This window comes from Bos taurus, chromosome 17 (assembly GCF_002263795.3).
Source record: "Bos taurus isolate L1 Dominette 01449 registration number 42190680 breed Hereford chromosome 17, ARS-UCD2.0, whole genome shotgun sequence".
NCBI classification, from domain to species: domain Eukaryota; kingdom Metazoa; phylum Chordata; class Mammalia; order Artiodactyla; family Bovidae; genus Bos; species Bos taurus.
This window is the reverse complement of record NC_037344.1, coordinates 50,750,177-50,773,965: the sequence shown is the minus strand read 5'-3', so window position 1 is coordinate 50,773,965 and position 23,789 is coordinate 50,750,177. Positions and strand designations below refer to the sequence as shown.

The window sequence follows — 23,789 nt, the reverse complement described above, 5'->3', positions numbered from 1 at the left end:
TCGGTGATGTATCTGCAAAGCCTACACGGTGCCCGGTACCCAGGAGGTGCTCAGTAAATACGGGTAGGACCAAAACAAAAAAAAAGAAAAAAAAAAATCAATCGTGAACGAAAGAATACATGAACGAGCCTGCGGTCTCTACCTCGACTCCCGGCCCTGGTTTAACCCCTTCGCGCTGCAGGTGAGGCTGGGGAGCCGAGCCCAACGCGCCTGCGCAGCACCACCGGGTGGGCGTGCGCAGGGTAGTCCCGGAGCAGCGGCAGCACTCCTTTTCGAGGCGCGGCGCCCGCGGAGGGTTACATTCGGGAGAGGCGGGGCCTTCGCAGGTCGGGGGATTTGGGGGGCGGGGCTCTCTGGGAGTTCGGGCGGGGCGGCTGCTCCGCGTGCAGTTGCTCCACGTCTGCCTCGCCGCTCGCCCGGGGTCCCGCTCCCGGCCTCTGCTGCCGCCCCCGGCTCGGTCCCCGGCCTGCTCCCGGTCCTCCGCGCAGCCCCGGCCTTCTCCGCCGCAGCCATGTCCAAGGAGCCACGGGCCGGGCGGGAGGAGATCCTGGAGTGCCAGGTGATGTGGGAGCCTGACAGCAAGAAGAACACGCAGATGGACCGCTTCCGGGCAGCAGTGGGCGCCGCCTGCGGCCTGGCACTGGGTGAGTGCGGGGTGAGCGTCCCGGGGGGCTCCCCGGCCACCTCTTGGCTGGACCAGGGGCTTTCAGAAATCGGGCTCCTCCCTTGGCCATCCGAGGGACATTATTCCTGGAGTCCCGGGAGCCCCTTTTTCCTGGACGTTGGCGTCAGGGCCCATCTTAGTTGTTGGAATGGTCTCCTGATTTTCATCTTCCCGCCTCTGGGGGTTGGAGGAGCCACTGGACAGGGGGGAGCCCGCCCTAGGGGGTGGGACATCTTCTGACTGTGGGGTTTTGCCCGCGTGTCTGTGCGGGGTGTCACTTCCTCTCTTTTCGGGGAGCCAGTCTCCTCTTCTCTGCAGTATCCATCTCTCTGGTAGGGTAGCCCCTCTGGTCTTGGAACCCCTGTGGACCGAGAGATCCCTTGTTAGCCATTCCTACCTGTGAGGAGTTCTCCCTGGAGTCTTGCCCTCACATCCCGGGGGCTTCTGTCTCTCTGACCCAGGTCTTCTTTGACCCTTAGCTCTTCCCTTCTATTGAGGGGTGGGTCACTTGGCAGCCACATTACCTGGTGCTGACCCCTCACTGCACCCCCCTCTCTCCCCCCGCCCCCCCGCAGGCTGACCCTGGTAGAGGCCAGCCTAGATTCTGGGCATCCAGGAGATGGATGATGCTCAGGCAGGAGGCTGTCTCTGGGATTGGGGTGGAATTCCTCCCCTTATGTGTTTACACTCCCAGCCCCAAACAGAACCTAGGCCAGTACCCCGCTTCCAGCTCCCTCCCTGTCCTCAGGAGCCACCTGGGTGCGATGGCCCTTTTCTGAGTGAGAAGCTTTCCCCCAGCTCTATCTGGCTGTCCACCTACTTCCTGCATCCTCCCTTCAGCGATTTTTCATCTCATTGTGACCCTTTCCCCCTCGTCTCGCCCCTCTGCCGGCTACAGGGACTCCTGTGGTTCTGTTGGTGGCATCACTGTCCTCAGGGAGCCCCACAGGAATGGAGACGGGTCGTCTGCCTTCCAGCATGGTCCCCTTTCCACCCCAGTGCCCGCATCTCCCAGGGGGCCCTGGTTTCCTCTTCCCTGAACACTGGCTGGTTTTCCTCCTTCCTGCTTCTCTTCTCTTTAGTACCTGCTGCCTGCGGGCTTTGCCTGAGCAGCCTTGAAGTGAAGGTCTGGTTGGTCACACCTGGGCTCTGAGACTCACAATGGCTCCTTGTTGACCGTGGATTTGCACATCCTGCCACCTGGCAGCTTGCATGTCCTCCACAGCACAGTGGGCATCATAGCTTCCACAGGTAGCCCCTTCCCTTGCTCACCCAGCTCCCTCCCTCTCCCGGCTGCCTGCTCCCTGGTGACAGGTGTGGCTTATTACTCCCTAGGCCTTTTTTTAGGTAATAGTTGGTAAGTTAATGTGTGTTAGATTGGGGGACAGAGTTGTTTCTTTTTGGTTACACCGCACGGCTTCTGGGATCTTAGTTCCCCCACCAGGGATTGAACCTGGGCCCTTGGCAGTGAGAGCACAGAGTTCCAACCACTGGACCACCAGGAAACTCCCTGGGGCACAGACTTGATTCCCACCAAGAGCCAGGAGTGGAACCACATCCTTCTTTTGTGTTTCCGTGCCTTGATTCCATGTCTCTTTTTCTTCTGCCAGCTGTTCTCCCTGACTCTTTACAAAATGATTTCACAGAAGGGCAGTCCTGCGAGACGCGTGAGGCTGAGCTATCACCTAACTGCCGGGATTCTGAACTGGCTCTGCCACTTACTAGCTGTGTGGTCAGAGGGAAGTCACTGGATCTCCCGAGCCTTGGTTTCCCTCATCTGTAAAATGGACATAATGAGAGGACTGACATCATTGGCTGGGCGTGAAGGCCATCAGGCTGAGCGCTCTGCCACACCTGGCCGGGGGTGGCTGAGCAGACACTGGCAGGCACCAGTAGCCCCCAGACTGTCTGTCCAACTTCTGTCTGCCCTTCAAGGCTGGGACTGGTGGCCTGCTGGCCAGGGTGAAGCTGCAGAATTAGTTTGGGCTTCTCACACTGAGTTGCAGTCTCCTTGAGAGACTGCATAGGAAAAGCAAGATTTCCAGCTTCTTTGGCAAACCCACCGGCCCGTGATGATGGGTTCATGTCCCCACAGGTGGCATCAGCTGAGCTGAGTGGGGCTCCTCTCTTGGTCTGGGAGTGCTTTAGACCTTTTTTTTTTTTTTTTCCTCTTCCTCCTCTTCTACTCCTGCTTCTCTTCTTTCCACAGGCCTGGCCCTGGACATCTTGGGCTTTGCTTTAGGAGCCAACTCAAATGCTGTCCTCTCTGATTATTCTCTTTACCGCTTTCTTTTCCTCTCTCTCCAATTGCATATAATTTGGACTTTTAACCTGTCTTGCCTTTTCGGTTAGTCGTGAGCATGTTTTTTTTATTGGCCTGTGAGGCATGTGGGATCTTTGTTTCCTGACTAGGGATTGAACCTGTGCCCCCTGCAGTGGAAGCATGGAGTCCTACCTACTGGACCATCAGGGAATCCCCTATTTAGCCTTCTTATTTGCTTAAACACAGCACTCTTGAACTTGTCTGTGCCATCAGCAATGGCTGGTGTGTGGCTGGTAGGCAGCACTGAGCAATGCTCTTGTTGGATGTAGGGAGAGAGCAAGGGATGCGTCCTCACAGACTGGCTCAGCCCTACTGCAACCCTGAGATGGGACGAGTCGGGGGGCATTCTCCAGCCCCACCAAGACCACTGCCAGTGGGAGGATTCTATCCTTGTGTTTTGGAGGGGCAGGGCCTCCCTGGAACTATGCAGTCTCTTCCAGGACCAGAACCGTAGGTTGGTTGGCTTTTGTCATGGCTTCCAGCAGAGTTCGTCTGGGAATCCACAGCATGCCCATCTAGACCTTGGGGTCCTCTGGGTGCAGACCTTGGGGGCAGCCTGCAGCCCTGTGACACTTGGCCTTGTTTTCAAGGCCCCAGGGGGCATACTACATGCACCAGCTCTCGGTCATTAGGGGAGGCCACCAGCTTTATGGTACACGTTACTTTTTGCTTTTTATACACAGCCATTAAAAAGAATATATATATATATATATATATATATATATATATGACTGTGCTAGGTCTTTTAGCTGTAGTACATGGGGTCTTTGATCTGTGTTGCAGCATGTGGGATTTAGTTCCCTGACTAGGGGTCGAACCCTGCCCCCTTGCATTGGGAGCCCCGAGCCTTAGCCACTGGACCACCAGGGAAGTCCCAGTACATGCTGTTCTGGAGGACTGGGCCAAGTGTCTTTACATCACAAACTGCAACTCATCTCTGCATACCAGCATCTGGGGGAAAACTGGCCAACACAAAGAAGGCCTGGTCTCCATTCTCAAACAGCTCAAGTGTCCTTGTGGGGAGAAGGCTCTCACAAAGGTAGCAGCACTGAGCAGTGTGTGTAGGGGCGTGTGTTGCACACCTTCTGAGCTCCAAGGCTATTAGGATGCTGGTAAAGGGGGCTGACAGGACCTTGAGCTGAGATGTGAAAGGTGTAGGCGGGTCAGAATTCTCACAGGTGGGGAGGAAGAAGCCAGTGAAGCTGCAGGCGGGGCTTATAAACTCAGAGGCCTGCAGGGACCAGGCAGGTGATGAGATATTAATAACAGTGAATGTTTATTGAGCCCTTGCTACACGCCAGGCCTCATTTGGGAACTTTGCATGGATTAACTAACTTAATTCTTAGTAACCTGGCCAAATAGTTGGGGCTCTCATCAAGTTTCCCAGCTGAGAAACTGGAGGCTCAGAGTCTTGGCTAAGGTCTCATAGCTGTGACCAGTAGGGCTGGAGTCAGTGCCCTGAGCTGCGGTATCAGGTTGCCTCTGGCATGTGTGTGAAGGGCCAGGTGGGGCGGCTGTTACCTGCTTTAGCTGTTTGTCATCATGTGTGACTGCTGCCTGTTGCTTCATTGCGAATCACCCCAGGACTTAGTGACAGTAAACGACAGTAGACATTTAGTATCTCTCAGTTTCCATGGGCCAGGCTTCTTGGGGGGCTTAGCTGGACAGTTCTAGCTTTGGGTCTCCCAAGGCTGCGTCTATCTGTTCTCATCTGAAGGCTGGACCGGGGCTGGCAGCCACACTATTCAGGGGCTGGCTCGCATGGCAGTGAGTCATTGCTGGTTGTGGGCAGGGGGCCTCCGCTACTTGCCACCTAGGACTGCTTGAGTTCCTCCCAATGTGGTCATTGGCTTCTCGCAGAGCAGGTGATCATGACAGCAAGAACTGCAGTGCCCTTATGACCTTCTGACCCAGCCTCACAAGGCACTCAAGTCGTTTCTGTAACAGCTGGTTGGTTGGTTGGATCAGACTGGCTCAGCTGGGGGCAGGGAGGGGACACCTGTTGGCCAGCTCCCACAATCAAGACACCTGTCTTCTTGGGAGAAGCCAGAAATTCTGAATTTCATTCAGAAACCCAAATTTAGTATCAGCTGCTTCTGTTTCTTTCTGAGCATTGTGCAGACTGAATGAGACATGCCTGTGGTTGGTCACCCAGGTGTCCGGATCGTAGCCTCTGAGCCCAGGTTGGGGTGTATGTGTGTGAACAGAAGCCCTGGAGTCCCTGCTTGACTGGAGAGTTGTGGACGGTGGGAGAGTTTGGGCACAAACTCCACCCACTTCTCCATGGGTCATTGGGAAGTTGAGATGGCGTTGTGACCTCCACCTCTTGGGTCGGCAGGCTGGTTACATTCCTCCACCCTGCTAGATGCTGTTGGGGATGCAGTTTGTGATGGGCTATCAAGGTCTTCAGGGGAGGCCTGCATTTCAAGCTCCGGCTCCATCTCTTGTGTCAGCCTGGGCGGGGTTGGAGGGGTGGGTGGGTGGTTTGGTGCCAGAGCTCTTTGCAATTTGTGAGGATCAAGATGATTAAAAAAAAAAAAAAGCCTGGGAGAGGGAGGACCTGCAGGGCCTGTTTTTCTAGTGTGGTCTCCCCCAGGCTTCCCGGAGGCTCTGCTGCTGGAGAAGCGCCCTGGGCCTTTCACTGCCTCCCTTGACGGGGAACATGGCGGCAGGCTCCTGCTAACACGTGCTTTTTCATCCCTGTCTCCTTGTCTGAGCTCGTGTGGTGCGGCCAGGAGGCCTGTCGTGTGTCACGAGTGATGCTCAGGGTAACACTCTTGGTTGGGCCCTCCTCTCTGACAAGCACTGTTCTTAGTGCTTTCTGTGATTTGACTCACGCAGTCCTTGCAGTGACCCCACGATAAGTACCATTATCTTACTTGGAAGAGACGGAGGCCCAGAGAAGATTAATGACTTGGGTGACATCAGCCAGTTTAGAGAGTGGCAGGACTTGCACCCGGATGGTCGGCCCTGAAGCCAGTGTCTGAGCAGCGTGCTCTCTGCAGTTGTCCCCGTGTCACAGGTGAGGATGCTGAGGCTCAGAGAGGTGAAGCAGCCAGCCCAAGGTCCCTGTCTAGTAAGTGACAAGAGCTGAGGCTCAATGCCAGTCATCCAGCCTGGCCCTGGGGGACAGGTTAACCCTGCACTTTTATGGGAGGACCCGGGGCTGTCTCCAGCCAGTTTCCAGATGATACTCTAGAGAAACAGTCCCAGAGAGACAGCGTGGCCCACCTAAGGTCCCCAAGCACTGTGTCTAGAGTCAGGGCTGGCTCCAGGCTCCCAGATGCAACCATCCCCGGTGTCTTTCCCTGTGAGCTTGGTTGACCTGGGCTGTGGCCCCTGGCTTGAGTAGATATAGGGCAGGGCTTGGGGGAGGTTCTCTTGCAGGGTTTGGAGGACGGGCAGGCATCGTTGCTGGGACACCAGCTTTCTTTCTTGAACTCAGAGCCCTAAGGCCTCCCCTTCCCCTCATCACAGCTGTGCTGACTCTTCCTACTTTGCCCGGATCTGTGCTGTCATAGATGCCCCATGGCCTGGGCTCTTGGCCTCCTCCCTGGTCCTAGTCTCTTGCCCCTGCCGCCCTGACTCTCAGCAATTGCTCTCTTCCTCCACCTCCCATGTCCGGCATGACTGAGAACAAATCCTGGATGCTGGAACTTCCCTGGTGGTCCTGTGGCTAGGACTGAGCTTCCAATGCAGGGGTCTCAAGTTCGATCCCTGGTCAGGGTACTAGATCCCACATGCCATAACTAAGATCCGGTGCAGCCAAAAAAAAAAAAAACTTAAAAAATTTACTGGATGCCACATGGAGGAGGGACAGGGATCTAAGGGCAGGGATCACTATGTCTCATTCTCTGGATACACCCCTGATGAGGACAATGAAAACTGTAGTTGAGTGATGCAATGAGAGAACATGACCTGTTGGTCAGCTTCCTGCTGAACTGTTATCATCCCTGGGGGCACCAGTGGATGAATTTTAAGTCCTGTTGAAAACATACTGAGATTAAAAAGGCCCAAAGAGGGGACAGGACTTGCCCGTGGTCCCAGGATTAGAACCTGCTGAGAAGAACATGCCTCCATTTGTGTAAAAGTGGGAGGCAGAGGAATGTATTTGCTGACACATAAAATCTGCAAGGTCACACACAAAAAAATCTCTTTCACTGGTTACTTCTGGACCAGAAAAGTTAGAGGGTTGTGGGGGTAAGAGAGAAGGAGGCTTTTTTTTTCTTTAACCATGTAATCTTTTATTTACTTTGTAATTTTGAATCCTGTGAATGTAAGTAAGTAAGTAAGTGAAGTTGCTCAGTCGTGTCCGACTCTTTGTGACCCCATGGACTGTAGCCCACCAGGCTCCTCCATCCATGGAATTTTCTAGGCAAGAGTACTGGAGTGGGTTGCCGTTTCCTTCTCCAGGGGATTAAACCTGGGTCTTCCGCATTGAGGGCAGACGCTTTACCATCTGAGCCACCAGGGAATCGCTATAGACACTGTAGAATAAGTTTGAATGTAGCCCTTACTCAAAAATTAAAATAAGTAAATAATACAAAAAAATCCCCATAGCATTGTCTTGGCATGAAGAGTCATTGGCAAGCTTCCAGTTTTGGACTGAATTTGCAAACCTATTTACATTTTCTGAGTTTATAGGGTCTAATAATGTGTTAAGTCACTTTGCTGCTGCTAAGTTGCTTCAGTCGTGTCCGACTCTGTGCGACCCCATAGATGGCAGCCCACCAGGCTCCCCCGTCCCTGGGATTCTCCAGGCAAGAATACTGGAGTGGGTTGTCATTTCCTTCTCCAGTGCATGAAAGTGAAAAGTGAAAGTGAAGTCGCTGTGTCCGACTCTTATCGACCCCATGGACTGTAGCCCACCCGGCTCCTCCATCCATGGGATTTTCCAGGCGAGAGTACTAGAGGGGGTGCCATTGTCTTCTCCTAAGTCACTTTAGTCGTGTCCAATTCTTTGTGACTCTACGGACTGTAGGCTGCCAGCTTCCTCTGTCCATGGGATTCTCCAGGCAGGAATACTGGAGTGTGTTGCCATGCCCTCCTCCAGGAAATCTTTCCGACCCAGGGATTGAATGTGCATCTCCAGCATTGGCAGATGGATTCTTTACCTCTGGGAAGCCCCTAAGTATTTTATACCTGGACTCATTGAAATCCTCATATTTGCCCTGTGAAGCAGGTTGTTATTAATCATTTCCATTTCACAGATGGGGAAACAGAAACATAGCACTTACAGAGCTTGCCTGAAGCCTCACAGCTAACAAATGGCCAAGCCAGGATTTGAACCCAGGCCTTCTGGGTCCAGAGTCCATGGTCTCAGGCATGCTGGTTAAGATAAAAAAATCAGCTGTCTCATTGCTTTGGTTCTTTTTGGGGACTAGGAGTGGTGGGTTTGCTTCAACAAAGATTAAGGTGCCCTGCTCTCCCAAGATCCTTTCTCATCAGATGCCTTTGAAGCCTTCAGACACATGTAACTCCATCTTGTCATTGAACTAAGTTTCCTTCTAAGATTTATCTGAGCTATATGTCTTTTTTTTCCAGAAAATTATGATGACCTGTATCATTGGTCAGTTGAGTCGTATTCAGACTTCTGGGCAGAATTCTGGAAATTCAGTGGAATTGTCTTCTCACGCATGTATGATGAGGTAAATAGAGATTTCACTTACACATTCTTTTCTACGTAGCAAAATCATTAATTTGGGGGGATCGTGGTTATGAGTGTTAATTTGGGGGAAGACTAAATCCCATCTTATTTTAAATCCTCACAACAGTGGGAAAAAGTCATTGCCTCAGAGAATTGTTGGGGGATTGTTTTGGGGTCAAGGACCTCATGGGTACTCTGCAGTCTTGGAGCCCCCCAGTGAGCATGGATCCCAGGCCCTGTCTTGCCATAAGAGTAGGGCATCACTTTGTTTTTATTTTAATAAAAATTGTTAGAGTTGTGGTAAAATACACATAACACAAAATTTACCATTTTATCCGCTTTAAAGTATACATCCAGTGATGCTACATGCATTCACATAATTGTTTTTAAAACTATCAGTTTTGTTGTTAACTTGGATTTTATTTTTGGTGGTGCAGCATGTGGGATCTTAGTTCCCTGACCAGGGATCAAACTCATGCCCCCTGCAGTAGAAGCTCAGTCTTAACCACTGGACCACCAGGGAAGTTCCTAACCTGGATTTCAGAGGAAAAATCCCAGCTCTTTATGCTCAATAAATATCCAGGGACTGGGAACTCTGTTATTCAAAGAATCATTTGTTGTGTTGTTGGTTTCATTGTGAGATGAGCCATTCTGAAAGGTTCATCTGCAGGCACTTGGGGAAGAAAACCAAGGTTCCAGCCCCTGAGGACACAGGCAGGGATCCTGCTTTCTGAAAACTCTGGTGGGAGGGTCAGGTAGGCCCTGCACTTTGACCCCCTGGTTTCCATGCTCCTGGTCACACCTGGAACACTGGGCGGCTGCCATGTCTGTCTTATTTACTTTCTCTCATTAGCATCTTTCATAAAGTAGGGGCTTAATAGTTGTTGACAGAGTAAATTAACGGGGGTGGTATTTTCCATTGGCATTAATTTTTTTTTTAACATTAGCGAGGAATAATCGCTATGTATAATTATGTATTTCAAGTGTACATGTGATGACTTAATATATATATACATATCTTGTGGAATGATTACCAAGCTAATTGACACAGCCATCACCTCACACAGGTACCTTTTTTTCCCCCTTGGTTAGAATGCTTAAGATCTCTCAGCAGCTGTAAGGTACACAGTACCAGATTTGTTTCTATTTTCAGTTTCCAGACTTCTGGCCAGGTCAGCATTTAGTCCATAAAACGATCTAGTGTGGCTTTGGGCTGGTTGGTCAGTTGGCTTCCTGTGCGCATCCTTGGTGTTACCCTCTCGTGCATGTGTGTCTTGGTTTGCTGTTGTCCCTCTAGGTCGTGGACACATCCAAAGGGATCGCCGACGTGCCTGAGTGGTTCAAAGGCAGTCGCCTCAACTACGCAGAAAACCTCCTGCAACACAAAGAAAACGACCGAGTGGCCCTTTATGTCGCACGTGAGTCCCAGCAACTGCTCGGGTTTTCCTCTCTTAGTGTGTATTTTTTGTTTTAATTTTTTGGCTGCACTAGGTGGCGTTAGAGATCTTAGTTCCTGGACCAGGGGTCGAACCCTGGCCCTCTGCCCTGGAAGTGTGGAGTTCTAACCACTGGACTGGCAGGGAAGTCCCGATTCTGAAGCATTCAGTATCTGATATCTTATTTCCAAACAATATCTTGGGACCTTTGGGTTTTGTGTGTGTGTGTGTATGTGTGTGTGTGTGTGTGTGTGTGTGTGTGTGTGTGTGTACACGTGTGTGATGAGAACATAAAATAGTAACTTCACCATCTTAACCATTTTTTGAGTGTCCAATTCAGTGGTGTTAAGTATATTCACATTGCCATGCAGTAGATCTCTGGAACTTTGTCACTGAGACTCTGTACCCACTCAACATTGATTTCTCCTTTTCCTCCCCCAGCCCTTGGAAAGTTATATATATTTAAAAAATCACAACCAAATCAAAGAATTCTTCACTTTATAAAAGCATTGCCAATAGTAAAAAGAGAAAATTTTTAACGGCAGATTCTGAGTGTGTCTCAGAGGTGCCCTTTCCCATGGCTTTTCTTTTCCGTAACGTTGGGTAAATCTGTATCTTGCTTTGCATTCTCTGTATCTGTGTAACGTCTCCCAGGCATGTTTTCTAACCTGTATTTGTACAGGTGTGAGCTTCATCCATGTCTGTGACTCAGAATCTCTCTCTCTTTTTTGAAAAATTTACTTTGTTTTTTGGTTGTGTGGAGTGTGGGATCTTAGTTCCCTAACCAGGGATCAGCCCCAATCCCCCTGCAGTGGAAGCGTGGAGCCCTAACCAGTGGACCACCAGGGAATTCCCTAGAATCTTTTTTTGTTTTTTTTTAAACTAAAAAAAAATTTTTTTTACCATGTCATGTTGGTTTCTGCAATACGACAACACAAATCAGCCATGATTCTACATGCATCCCCTTCCTCCCTCCCCTCCCCCCATCTCAGCCCTCCAGGTCATCACAGTGCAGACTGGCCTCCTGTGCTACACAGCCACTTCTCACCAGCTGTCTTACGCCTGATAGTGTATATGTGTTGATGTCGCCTTCTCCAATCGCCTCACGCTCTCGCTTCCCCAGTGTCTGCAAGTCCATTCTCTGCATCTGCATCTCCTTTCCTTCCTTGCCAATAGGTTCATCAATATCATTTTCCTAGATTCCATATATAGGTATTAATATAGTATATGTTGTTTTCTTTTTCTGACTTATTTCACAATGTATAACAGGCTCTAGGTTCATCCACCTCACTGGAACTGACTCAAATTTGTTCTTTTTTATGGCAGAGTAATATTTCATTGTGTATACGTACCACGTCTTCTTTATACATTCACGAGTCGATGGACATCCAGCTTGCTTCCATGTCCTGGCTATTGTAAATGGGGCTGCTATGCACACTGGGGTGCGTGTATCTTTTTCGAAGATCAGAGCCTCTCTTTATAGGACAGTCCGTGGATGACCTATCCCTTTGCTCTTCCCAGGGGAAGGCAAGGAGGAGATCGTGAAGGTGACTTTTGAAGAGTTGCGGCAACAGGTGGCTTTGTTTGCAGCAGCAATGAGGAAGATGGGCGTGAGGAGAGGAGATCGGGTCGTTGGTGGGTATTTCTGGCTCCTGTCACTGTGGGAAAAGGGGAGTGGCTGGGAAGAAATGCGGTGGAGTTGGGTCAGGTTGCCCACGGCCTTGTGTATACGTGTACCGCGCAAACTAGACCAGGAAGGACGATCCCTGAAAGTATGGCCTGGCGGGAGTGAGCTGGGCTGTGAGGGTCCTCGGCTCCCCGCCCCAGCGTGAGCGTGTCTTCATGCTGAGTGGGAGCCAGTGTTCACAGCTGTATATTTTTTTTTTTAATGAAACATGGTCCTTTTTTAAAAAAAATTTTTTTTTAATTTATTTATGGGACTGTGCCCACTCTTAGTTGCGATGTGTAGGATCTTTAGTTGTGGCATATAAACTCTTACTTATGGCATTTGGAATCTAGTTCCCTAACCAGGGATTGAACCTGGGCCCCCTGCTTTGGGAGCACTGACTCTTAGCCACTGGACTGCCAGGGAGATTCCAAAATGTAGTCCTTAAATGAAACACAAGCCAGAGAGTTCATCAGTTGCATGCATGCTCAGTCATGTCTGACTCTCTGCAACCCCATGGACTGTAGCCCACCAGGCTCCTCTGTCCATGGGATTCTCCAGGCAAAAATTTTGGAGTAGGTTGCCATTTCCTCCTCCAGGGGAACTTCATGACTCAGGGATCGAACCTGAGTCTCATGTGTCTCCTTCATTGGCAGTTGGGTTCTTTACCACTGACTCTCCCAAGGCCGGGAAAAGCTGGCTGCTGCATTTTCTGCGTCTGCCCACCTCCAATGCAATGGTTTCTGGAGGAATTTCAGAGGGTAGTTTCCATGCTGTGATTTCTGCTGCTTGTGTTGACATGGCTGTAGACTGATCCCAAAAACCCAGCAGAGGGAGTTTTATCAGTGGAAACTCACCTGACCGATTTCCTCCACCGCACAGCTGTCAGGGGTGGTGCCGCCAACCTGCTTGTTTCCCAGATGAAAAACCGAGGTCCAGGGGAGAAAATTCACCAATTCATTTTTTTTAAATGTGGAAAGAATTTCATTATAAAACACTGGGTGTTGATTTAAATGAGAGGGCTTCCCAGGTGGTGCTAGTGGTAAAGAACTCATCTGCCATTGTAGGAGATGCAAGAGACTCGGGTTTAATCCCTGGGAGAAGGAAACGGCAACCCACTCCAGTATTCTTGCCTGGAGAATCCCATGTACAGAGGGGCCTGGAGGGCTATATAGTCCATTAGGGTTGCAAAGAGTTGGACACAACTGAAGTGACTTAGCATGCATGCATGCAGACAGCTTCAGTTCACAAGGTTGTTAACATAAAGTATGTGAAAATACTTGGCCTCTGGAGATTATTTTAAATAAGGAGTTAACTTGTTATTTTTTTATTTTTGGGCCATGCTGCTTGTGGGTTCTTAGATCCCTGACCAGGGCTTGAACTTGGGCCCTCAGCAGCAAAAGAGTGGAGTCCTAACTGCTAGACCGCCATGGAAATCCTCAAGTTACTTAATAATGAGGCATGAAATTTCATGGCCAGGACACCTCATCACAGATCTGTTAAACAATCGATTGTAACTGTTTGGTGCTACAGTATAGGAGCAGGACCCCTGGGCTCTAGCTTCCCCATGCCAGGCTGGTGGCCACACTGTCCCTGGGGATCCCCACCAGGGTTTTCTCACTCAGTGTGGCTTCTCCCATGTAGTCCTTCCTGGTGAGAATTTGTTTAGCAGCTTCGAAGGTACCAGGCTCCCTGGAGTCAGGTGGCCTTCTTTCTGTACTTGGTGCTGCCTGTGGGCCTGTGGGTTTGAATGAGAACATCCTCCTCCCCTGGGCCTCGAGTTTTTTCATCTTTAAACAGGGTGGTAGAGAGCCTGACCTGACTGGTTGTACAGAGTGCCTCGTGGGTAGAGAAGTCAGGTGTGCCTTCTCAGTCCTGCCCATCCTCCAGCATCCCAGGCAGGGCCAGTAACGAGGAGGCGTCCAGGGACAATTTCCAGTCCACAGCCAGCTGGGGTTCTGTGTGCTTTTTGCTGTGACGCTGGGGTCAGCGTTTAAGTTATTCCTTCCAGGATCAGACATCAGATCTCGTTCTTAAACCAGAAGAGAGAGCTTCTCTGTCCTCTGGCGACACGGCTTCGCTCGAGGCACCAACCCCTGTGGCATTGAAGGTGTCTGTCCCCTGCTCAGAAGCTCACTAGCTCCTGCTGCCCCCCAGGGGCAGGTCTGCACAGGCCTTGCATTCTTGCTTCCTTCCCCTGCCTCCTTACACCCTCACCTTTCCTCAGTCCTCCCCTGAATGCTGTCCTCCAAAGTGTCCAGCAGATCCTTTGTGGGGAGCCGGCCTCCTCCCACTGGCCTGTAACTTTACCCGCAAATAGTGTCACTCAGGGAAGCCCCTGGTTGCCCCCATTGGATCCTCTGTGGGCATCTCATCCTCTGTTTCAGAGAATCTGTCATTGGTATTGGGTTGGCCAAGCAGCGTACAGAAAAACGCGAACGAACTTTTTGGCCAACCCAAGTAATTTTCTGTTCGGTTTTTGTGATTATTTGATCATCGATCTCCTCTGTTTGGCTCTAAAGTCCATGAGGCCTGGGGGGTCCAGCTGTGAGGCTGCCCTCCCTGCCCCCAGGGGTCATGGGACCAGGACCACAGGCCAGGGTGTCAGCAGGAGAAGCCACGGGCATGTTGGTATAACTGTTACCCATCTCCCCTCTCCCGGGGGTCTCACTGAAAGTTGGCGCTCGGTGTATGTTTGCAGAGAGGGTGGCCTTATCCTGGGGTAAGCCGTGTGACAGGGCTGGACCCTGACACTCCTCCTCAGATGATGGAGCCGGGTGTGCAGTGAGCACTCACTAAGTGTTAGCTGACTGGAAAGGAATCCGTAGGAAGGGCCATGACTGCCATGTTGCTGCCTGTCTCAGCCCTGGATGGCATGTTCCCCTGTAGATCCAAGGGTTCGCCCTGGTTCACTGAGGTCTCTGCTCAGAGGCCGGCCCTGCCATCCTGCGCAGAAATCCATTGCCACTCTCTCTGCACCTCATTTACATTTGTCGCCTTACTGGCTTCCTGAAATCACAGGATTATTTGTATGTGTGTGTGCACATGTCTGTCTGTCTGTCCTCCAGGACTAGAGGATGGGGCTTTGTCTTCCGTTCATGGCCCCACCTCAGTCCACGGGGGCCTGGCACACAGTAGGTGTAGAATGAGTATTTATTGGATGACTGCGTGAGAGTACTGGGTCAGAGCAGGCATTTTGTGGTTGAAACCACAATGTCTTGGGCTTTTCTTGGTCTAGTTTAATCTGCCTAGAAAAGGAACTCAAGAGGCTCTTCTACCCTCCAGTGATTTTTCTTCCCTCCTATTTTTATTAAAAAAAAAAAAAAAAAAAACCTCCCTTTGAGGCAAACACTTCTGAGAAGGAGAACCAGAAAACAGGGTATATGGGGGCGCCTCTTGGCCATGATTTTTTGGGGGATGCCTACTCCCGTGTTCTTGGCTCCTCAGCATCAGGCTGGTCCTGGGTGGCACCCCACCCCCCCAGCCACCCTGCTTCTTGAGTGTCGGAGTAGAGTATTGATTTGACCTGATGACAGTTACCAGGACTGGGGACTGTGCTTCCCAGAAGCGAGTGTGAGGAAGCCTCAGTGCAGAGGGGCTTGAATGGGGAAATGCTTGGAGAGCTTTGCGGATGAAGTTAGAGCTGCTCATGACTCTTCCTCATCTGTGGATTGGGTATCTCCTGGCCATGTGTCAGAGCCAGCAGGGTCACACAACCTCCCTGGGTGGTGAGTCTCGCCCTGCCTCAGGCAATGGCCTGGTGGAGACACTTCAGTTACATTCACAGCTAACTCTTTCCTCAGCAGCAGATGTCTGTCAATGGGCCTACCATGTGCCAGGGCTGGGTGGAGCCTGGGTGCTGAGTGAGCGATGTAGGGCTCCTGTCCCCGGGACACCCAGCCTGGGAGATGAGGTGAACACATAGAAACGGAAGTTCCCACCACTGTTGTCAAATAGGCAGTTCAGAGCTGCGGGAGGAGGAGCAGGAGGAGAACTGTCCAGGGCGCCTGGGTTGCTGAAGCAGAGAGGGTTTTTGTGTAACCAGGGAGCCGTGCTCGGGGGAGGCCCTGGCCCTTCTACTCCTGGCTGCCTTGTGCACAGATCCTTTCCTCTGGAGCATTTAAGACAATCTGTTTAATCGATCATAGTCTCTTTGGCTATAAGGGTTCTCCGCCTTTATCACTGTAGAAGCCCAGCCTCCAGCTTGAAGACGGGCCTGAGCCCCTTTCAGGCTTGTATATGTCTCTGCTCTGTCTTCATTCCCATACAGCCTCTCCTCTCCTCTCCTCCCCTCCCTCCATCCAAACATCCACCCACCAGAGGGCCTTGATCTGCAGGGTGTGACAGAAGGCATTTGGTAAAGCAGAGAACAAGACAGTCAAAGTCCCAGCCCTCTCAAGAGAACCAGTTATAAGTTGCCAGTTATGATTTTCCTTAGGTGAATATTATGGTAAATCTGGTGAGGGAGAAATATGGCATGCTTTGTGGGTGACTGGCCAAGGCACCTGAGTTCATGGAGTGCCCTTGGAAAAGGCTTCCCTGACGGAGTTTCGTTTGCATTCAGCGCTGAAGGATGAGTGTGTGCCCAGTAGGGAAGGCTGGTGTGGGTGGGAGTGTCCAGACAGCTCATGCAGCCTGTGCAAAGGCCCTGAGGCAGCAGGAGCTTCAAACAACTGAAGAACTGAAGGCAGGCTATTGTGACTGAGCCCAGAGTCAGTGCCAGAGCAGAGGGAGAAGAGGCCAGACTGGATCTAGGTGGGGGCCACTGATCAGAGTGGGTTGGAGGGGGTGATGACAGGAAGCGGTCAGGCTGGCAGCAGGTGATTGCAGCATCTGAGCAGGAGCTGTCCAGGTGGGCCTGGCCCTACTCTGTGAACCTTTCACAGCCAGCCCCTCTCCCCACTCCCGCCCTGGCTCTGGGAGGTGCTTTTGAAAGTCTGCATCCTCGCACCTTGACCAAGCGTTCTCCCTGTGTCCTCTCCACAGGCTACTTGCCCAACAGCGCGCATGCTGTGGAGGCCATGCTGGCGGCTGCGAGCATTGGGGCCATCTGGAGTTCCACGTCCCCAGACTTTGGCGTGAATGTGAGTCGGGGTCCCCTCAAGTGCCCTGGGTGTGCTACCCCTGCAGGGAATCATTCCCTGTGATTTCTGCCTGATATATTGGGTCAAGGTGTGGGCAGCTGCAGGGTGGGACCAGCAAGATGGGAAGGAAAATGGCTTCACTATGACCTCCCGTCTCCCCAGCCAGTGACTTGTGATCCGTGGGAGAGAAGGAGCCAGAAGGAGCTTAATGTTTTTTTAAATTAATTAATTAACTTACTGGGTTAACCCGCACTGGGTCTTCATTGCTGCCCTTGAGCTTTCTCTAGCTGTGGCAAGCAGGGGCTGCTCCTCTATTGGCAGTGCCCAGGTTTCTCATTGCAATAGCTTCTCTTGTTGCAGAGTAAGGGCTCTAGGGTGTGTGGGCTCGATAGCTGAGGTGCATGAGCTAAGTTGCTCCGCAGCATGATGGATCTTCCTGGACCAGGGATTGAACCCGTGACCCCTGCATTAGCAGGAGAGTCCAGAGCCAAATCTTCTCTTAAGCCTACAAGTAAATGATTCTTCCTTCCTTTCTTTAATATTCCTCACGTCCAGCCATGTGTAATGGCTACATTAGTGTGTGTTACATGTGATGGGCAGTGTTCTGAGCATCCAGTAAGAAGTGCCTGACCGCTGCTCTGGTTACTTCATGCCCACATGAAGTTTTCTGATGTTTATCCTCTGCAGACTGTTTTCCAGATTTGCTCACAGAAGTTCCCCCAAGGCCTCCAACATTGCCATTTCTGATCTCTTTTTAAAAAGAATTTTAAAAATTATTTATTTGTGTTTGACTGCGCTGGGTCTTCATTGCTACGTGAGGGCATTCTCTAGTTGCAGCGATTGGAGGCTCCTTTGTGGCTCTGAGCAGGCTTCTCATTTCGGTGGCTCCTCTTGTAGAGCATGGGCTCTAGGTGTGCAGGCTCAATAGTTGTGGCTCATGGGCTTTGTTGGTCTGTGGTGTGGGGGATTTTCCAGACCAGGGAGCAAATCGGTGTCCCCTGCGTTACGAGGCGGATTCTTAACCACTGGGCCACCAGGGAAGCCCTCATCTCTTACTTTGAGTCTGAGCTTTGCACCCTATGTGGGAGCGGGTTGAGCCTTTTTATTCCCTTAAACATGGAGGGTACCAGGGACCAAGGTGCACCAGCTGTAGAGTGACCCAGGCAGGGGCAGGAAGCTGAGCCCCACATGGGGAAGGAAGAAACAGTAAGCAGGACTTCTGGGACTCTCCACTTCCCAATCAGGGACCTCTCCTGGTTGCAGAGCCTTGGGGCTGAGGGACCCTCAGGAGCCATGAGCACAGTCCCCTGTTAGAGGACACAGTGGGTATCTTCCCAGACTGTTCTTCTTTTGCCCTGGGCGTGGCCCCCGCTCTGGGCATCCGTCAGAGCAGCCCAGGAGCTAAGGGCTGGCCTGGCTTTGCTGCCTGTGCATCTCTGGGTGAGTTGTTTATCCTCATGTGTGAGGCAGGGGCAGTGGAAAGAGAGTATCTCATGAAACAAGTGTAGACCGTGGGGGCCTGTGATCGGCGTGGAGGGTTGATGCACTTGGACTATAGATGCGGTGATGGCGCTTTTCCAGCCTCGCTCTGTGACCCATGTGCTGGTCCCTGGGCCAGGCATTTTGGGTGTGAGCTTGACACCGATGTCTGTCCTGAGGCTCGCTCTTCTGGAAAAGATTTCACAGTATTTCTTGTTTTCCCCTGCACCACGCAGAGGAGGGATAGACGTGGCTCTGTAACATGGAGGCCTGGAGCAGTGAAGTGATTGGCCGAGGCCAGTCCTGGCCTCATGAGGTGAGGACTGAGCCCTGCTGAGTTCAGGGAGAGGGTGGTCATCTCAGCCCTCATCACTGGTGGCCGTGATTGTGCCTCCTGGGGCTTTGCTGGGCCTCTGCCAGATTGCCTCCCGCCAGGACTGATTTGAGACTGAAGCTCCGGGGTGACTTCTTGATCCCCAAGGCCCGCTGTGAGGCCATGTGAGCTTGGGACCGGGCCATCCTTGTGGGCGCCAGTCCCTGGGCACTGTTGTCCTTGGATCCCTTAGCAGCCCTTGAGCTGTGTTGCCCGGAAGTGGTGAAGGTGCCTCGGGGTTGGAGAAGGCATGTGGCATGGAGGTTACTGGCAGACAGGCTCCTGCCTGGGTTTGAATCGGGCTCTGCTGCTTCTGGGTTCCCATTCCTGGGGGCACACTGCAGGAGGCTTGTGAGGACAGCAGCAGTGGTGCCCATCTAGGGTTGGGACAGTGCTGGACCCACGCCCGAGCTTAGTAAATGTCAGACATTCCTGATGTGGGATCTGGTTCCTTGACCAGGAATTGAACCCAGGCCCCCTGCATTGTGAGCACAGGGTCCTAGGCACCGGACCTTCAGGGAAGTCCAGAGGGGTGGGTCTTTTTGAGTGAATTGGAACCTGTAAGCAGTTGTAAAGATGTTGGCAGAGCTCTGTGTGGCAGGACGATGTGGCTGTGGCCTTCTAGAGCCTGACTGAAGCTTGTGCCTGAGGGGGTCACAAGCTTCAGAGAGTGGAGGTCCTGAGTTGGCCTCTGGTGGCAGGTCTCAGCCACCAGGTGCAGGGCGGGGTGGCATTAGGGGACAGGTTGCCTCCCACTTGTTTGTAGCGTCAGCAGCTGGCCCTGACCCTATGCCTGTTCTCATGAGTCTGTCCTGTGTGGAATGTCACCATCACAGGCCACTCTGGCCGACTCTGGTCCGAGGTCCTGTAGTGTAGAGGACGCAGCCCATGGGTGCTGCTGGAGGGCGTCCCAGGCATTCCTTCCCTGGGTTGAGGCTGGTTTGGGTCTTCTGATGTGGTGGCTGTCGTCAGACGCACGTGCGCACTAGATGGCAGCCTGGCTCTGCTCTGACCTCGACTTTCAGCACATTTGATTCAGGGAAATCTTCGCCGTGCAACGGCCTGAATCTGGGGAGAGCCCTCTGTTCCATCAGAAAATGACAGGGCCAAATATCTTTCTACTGAGATGCTTCACTTTGCCCTGAGTTCTGGGAGGTGGTCCTCATTTTGCTGAGCTCCTGGTGTAGAGCCAGAGGCAGATGGTCATGCGCACAGTCTTCAGGAGTGAGTGTTGAGCAGCTGACAGTTCATGTATCAGCCTGGTGACTTCAGGGTCCCCCGGCTGTTGGTACCACCTGTCAGCTCCCAAGGTTGACCCCTGTGTCCAGGAAGCCCTGGTCGAGTAACCTGGACCATAGCACTTGCTCATGTGGGCATTGATACCCATGGGCTTCCCTGATGGCTCAGATGGTAAAGAATCCGCCTGTAATGTGGGAGACCTGGGTTCGATCCCTGGATGGGTTAGGATGATCCCCTGGAGGAAGGCGTGGAGACCCACTCCAGTATTCTTGCCTGGAGAATCCCCATGGACAGAGGAGCCTGGTGGGTTACAGTCCATGGGATTGCACAGAGTCAGACAGGACTGAGCAACTAAACACAGCAAGGACCCGGTAGAAAGCAGTGACTCCAGAGCCTCCGGTATCTTCTCTGTCCTCTTCCACTAGCTAAACCTACAGGAAAGCACTGAGTCAAAGATGAGATGGGGCCTGGGGCGAGAAAGGGGAGTCCCATGGGCCTGCGACGGCCCTCTTCAGCAGTGTGCAAATATCTACTTAAAAAAGAGGCTCCTGGGGACTTCTCTGGTGGTCCAGTGGCTAAGACTGTGCTCCCAGGGCAGAGGGCCCGGGTTTGATCCCTGGGCAGGGAACTAGACCCCACATGCTGTAACTAAAGATCCTGCGTGTCTTAACTAAGACCCGGTGCAGCCAAATAAATAAAAAAGAGGCTGCTGCTGCTAAGTTGCCTCAGTCGTGTCCGACTCTGTGCAGCCCCATAGACGGCAGCCCACCAGGCTCCCCCATCCCTGGGATTCTCCAGGCAAGAACACTGGAGTGGGTTGCCATTTCCTCCTCCAATGCATGAAAGTGAAAAGTGAAAGTGAAGTTGCTCAGTTGTGTCCGACTGTTCACGACCCCATGGACTGCAGCCTACCAGGCTCCTCCATCCATGGGATTTGCCAGGCAAGAGTACTGGAGTGGGGTGCCATCGCCTTCTCCTAAAAAAGAGGCTACTGTTATCAATTTCTGGCATTGCCACATTTAGATGGTCCTCCCAGTGTCAGTAAAGGGTCCGTTTCTGAAATTTGCAGTGAAGTACAAATGTCTTTCCTTCTTTGACTCATTTTCTGTCGCAGATCACTGAAAATCCCTATAATAAAGGGAAAATTGCCACTCTCTTGCAAATGCTGATTTTAACTTTTTATTTTTGTGACGGGGTTACATTGTGAGTGACTGTGCAGTAGGTTCTAGTCCTGTGGCACAGGCATGGGGGATAGTTACTGGGCAGTTTACAGGTATGGGGGCAGGGTCTGCATACATGTGGACTCACCTGTCCACAGATGAATCCTCCTCGCCTAGCCAGGCTGGTGATGACAGGACCCCCTCTGTTGCCAAGCTGTGTGCCTGTCTGCGTGAGCTGTTCTGGGGCAGGGTGGGGATGCCGCTTTTGCTCAGGGATGCTGGGGGCCATTTCTCACTTCCCTTGACACCCTTTGGCTCTGGTCTGCCCTCCCCCTGCCCTTCACCTCACCTTTCCTCCCATCCTTTCCACTTCTCCCACCCTCTGTGCTTGGATACCCCCCACAGTGGGCTCAGGGACATCTCCAGGTGGGTGGGGTGCTTGTTCTTCAGGTCCGCAACCTTCCAGCCTCACCAAGACCTCCAGGTCCTGTGTGTGTTGACATTTGGTTTTTCCTTTGTGTCACTGTTTACCTTTGAATGGGTGGCTTTTTCAGAGACGCTGGGGTAGTCCAACCTTTGATATCCACGCATCCAAGAGCCAGGCCAGTAGCTTGTAGCCCTCCGTCTTACAGAATGCTTTTCAGGCTGCTGCGTGTGTGTATGTGTGTACCTGTGCACACACATACGTGCGTGAACATAAATAGGAGAGCTGTTCTCACTCTGGGTGGCTGTCCATGTGATCCAGCACTGGCCCGGCTGTTGGTTACAGCACTGGGTTGGTTGCTAAGCGCCCTATCAGGTCAGCTGCACGATCACAGGTGTGTTCGTTTCATTGTGATATGAGAGCAGTCACGACTGAGCAGCCCTCTTCTGGACTGGAATAGGCCAACAGCCAGTTTCTGATTCTCAGAGATCCCAGCTCGACCCACCAGGAACCTCACCACCATGTCATGGGGTCTCTGAGTCTGTCCATGGTGCCCTGTTCTGAGCCCTGGTTCTGAAACACTTGTTGTCTTTGCTATTTGCTCTCTCTCCCTGTGACCAAGGGTCACTTCCGTGATGTCTGAGCCCAAGATCACTGCTCTCTGGTCCTTCTACCTGTGTGGGCTAGTCCACCAGAAGGATGCTAGGTGTCATGGAGAAATTTCTGCCTCCTTCCAGGGCTCCTGTCTGGCCCCATCCTGCTCCTTCCTGGCCCCAGACTTTCTAGAAGTTCTTTCCCTTCCCTGGGCTGGCTCCCCATGCCTTGGGCCAGCTCCCCCCGCCCTGGGCTGGCTCCCCCTGCTCTGGGCTCTTCTCGTGGCACCCTCAGCTCAGAATGGCCGCTCCCCTTCCACCTGACTGCGAAGCCTGCTCCCCTGATGCCCCTGAGCGGAGGTGCTCTCTGGAGGCATCCTGGGATGCTCTGGCTGTGGTTCTTGCTTCCTCCCCCTATTCAGTCTGTGGGGACCCCAGCCCTGGCTCTCTGCTGCTGCCCAGTGGCTTTCCTGTCCTGAGGGTCAGTCTTTCCTTAGTAGGGGCAGTGCCGTGGTTAAGAGCACCAGCCCCCGTGGCAGATGGAGCAGGCTGCAACCCCAACTCTGCCGCTGGCAGGTTGTGAAGCTTTGGGCAAATGATGCTGGTCCTGCCTCAGCAAGGATGTGGAGCTGATCACAGCCCCAGCCCGCTGCTGGGGATGGGAAGTCAGATGCGTGAGTGCCTGCCACCAGCTGGAAAGGTGGATGTTGAATGCTCAGTGCATGGAGATGTTTTCATTGGCAAAAATTTTCTTCCCAGCTTAAGTGAGGACTCTCCGCCCCTCTTAAAATCCTGGGGTCCAGGAATACTGTTTATTTTGCTGTGTGGAGCTTACTGTTGTTTTCTCTCTCTGTTTTTTTTTTTCCCATGCCTTGCTTGGCATGTGGAATCTTAGTTCCCGACCAGGGATTGAATCCCGTGCAGTAGAAGTGCAGGGTCTTAACCACTGGACCACCAGGGAGGTGCTGCTCTGTGGAGTTTGTACATGGCCACCTTGCCTAACCCAGTTCTGTTGGTTCGCCTGGTGGTTCTCACTGGCCTGTTTCAACATAGCCATTTCTGTCGTCTGCTGCTCGGCTCCTTTCTGCCAGCTCCTGGCTCCTAGCTTGGCTGGAACTCCAGGACACCGTGGCAGTCTGGGCACGGAAGCTGGTTTCTGCTTTTTGCCAGGATGCTTTTTTTTTTTTTTTTGGCCACGCTGCGGCATTCTGGATCTTAGTTCCCAACCAGGGATTGACCCTGGGCCCCCTACAGTGGAAGTGCGGAGTCCTAAACTGGACAGCCTGGGATGTCCTACCGGGACTCTCCTCCATCAAGAGCAATGTATTTGCCATAGATTTCTGTGAGACACTGTTTGTCAGTGAGGAAGTGTCCAGTTTAGTAAAGCTTTTTGTGAGGAAAGCAAAAGCTTTTAAGATATTCACAAGCTTTCCTCCCTTTTAATCTGTTAGTGTAGTAAATTACATTGGTCTGTAGTCTCTTTCTGTCTGCTTGTTCTCTGTCATTTTCTGTCTTCTGAATGGTTTGTATAAAGGGAATGTTCTAGTGCCCGAGGCTGTGGCGACACGTGCCTGCAGTTCTGTCCCTCCCTGGTGTCTGGGTTAAGAGGTAGACCTTTGACTGCTTTTTCTCCTGTGGTTATTGGCTCTTGGGGTGTTCTACTGCTTCTTGGATCATTTTTGATAAATTTATGTCTTCTTG

The 23,789-nt window shown here is 52.0% G+C and overlaps 1 protein-coding gene across 2 annotated transcripts in view; it reads left to right on the top strand.

Annotated features, from left to right (window-relative positions):
- The first annotated feature begins 387 nt into the window (after positions 1 to 387).
- The window catches only part of AACS (acetoacetyl-CoA synthetase), a 53,112-nt gene continuing 29,710 nt past the window's right edge, over positions 388 to 23,789 (top strand). Inside the window, exons 1-5 of one of the 2 annotated variants that reach the window (XM_010813886.4) lie at positions 388 to 644; positions 8,532 to 8,635; positions 9,932 to 10,052; positions 11,592 to 11,705; positions 16,723 to 16,820. In XM_010813886.4, the coding sequence (XP_010812188.1) occupies positions 512 to 644; positions 8,532 to 8,635; positions 9,932 to 10,052; positions 11,592 to 11,705; positions 16,723 to 16,820 (570 nt within the window). In that variant the 5' untranslated portion in view covers positions 388 to 511. The remainder of the gene's footprint in view (positions 645 to 8,531; positions 8,636 to 9,931; positions 10,053 to 11,591; positions 11,706 to 16,722; positions 16,821 to 23,789) is intronic. The other variant, NM_001163929.1, reaches the window with a different exon arrangement.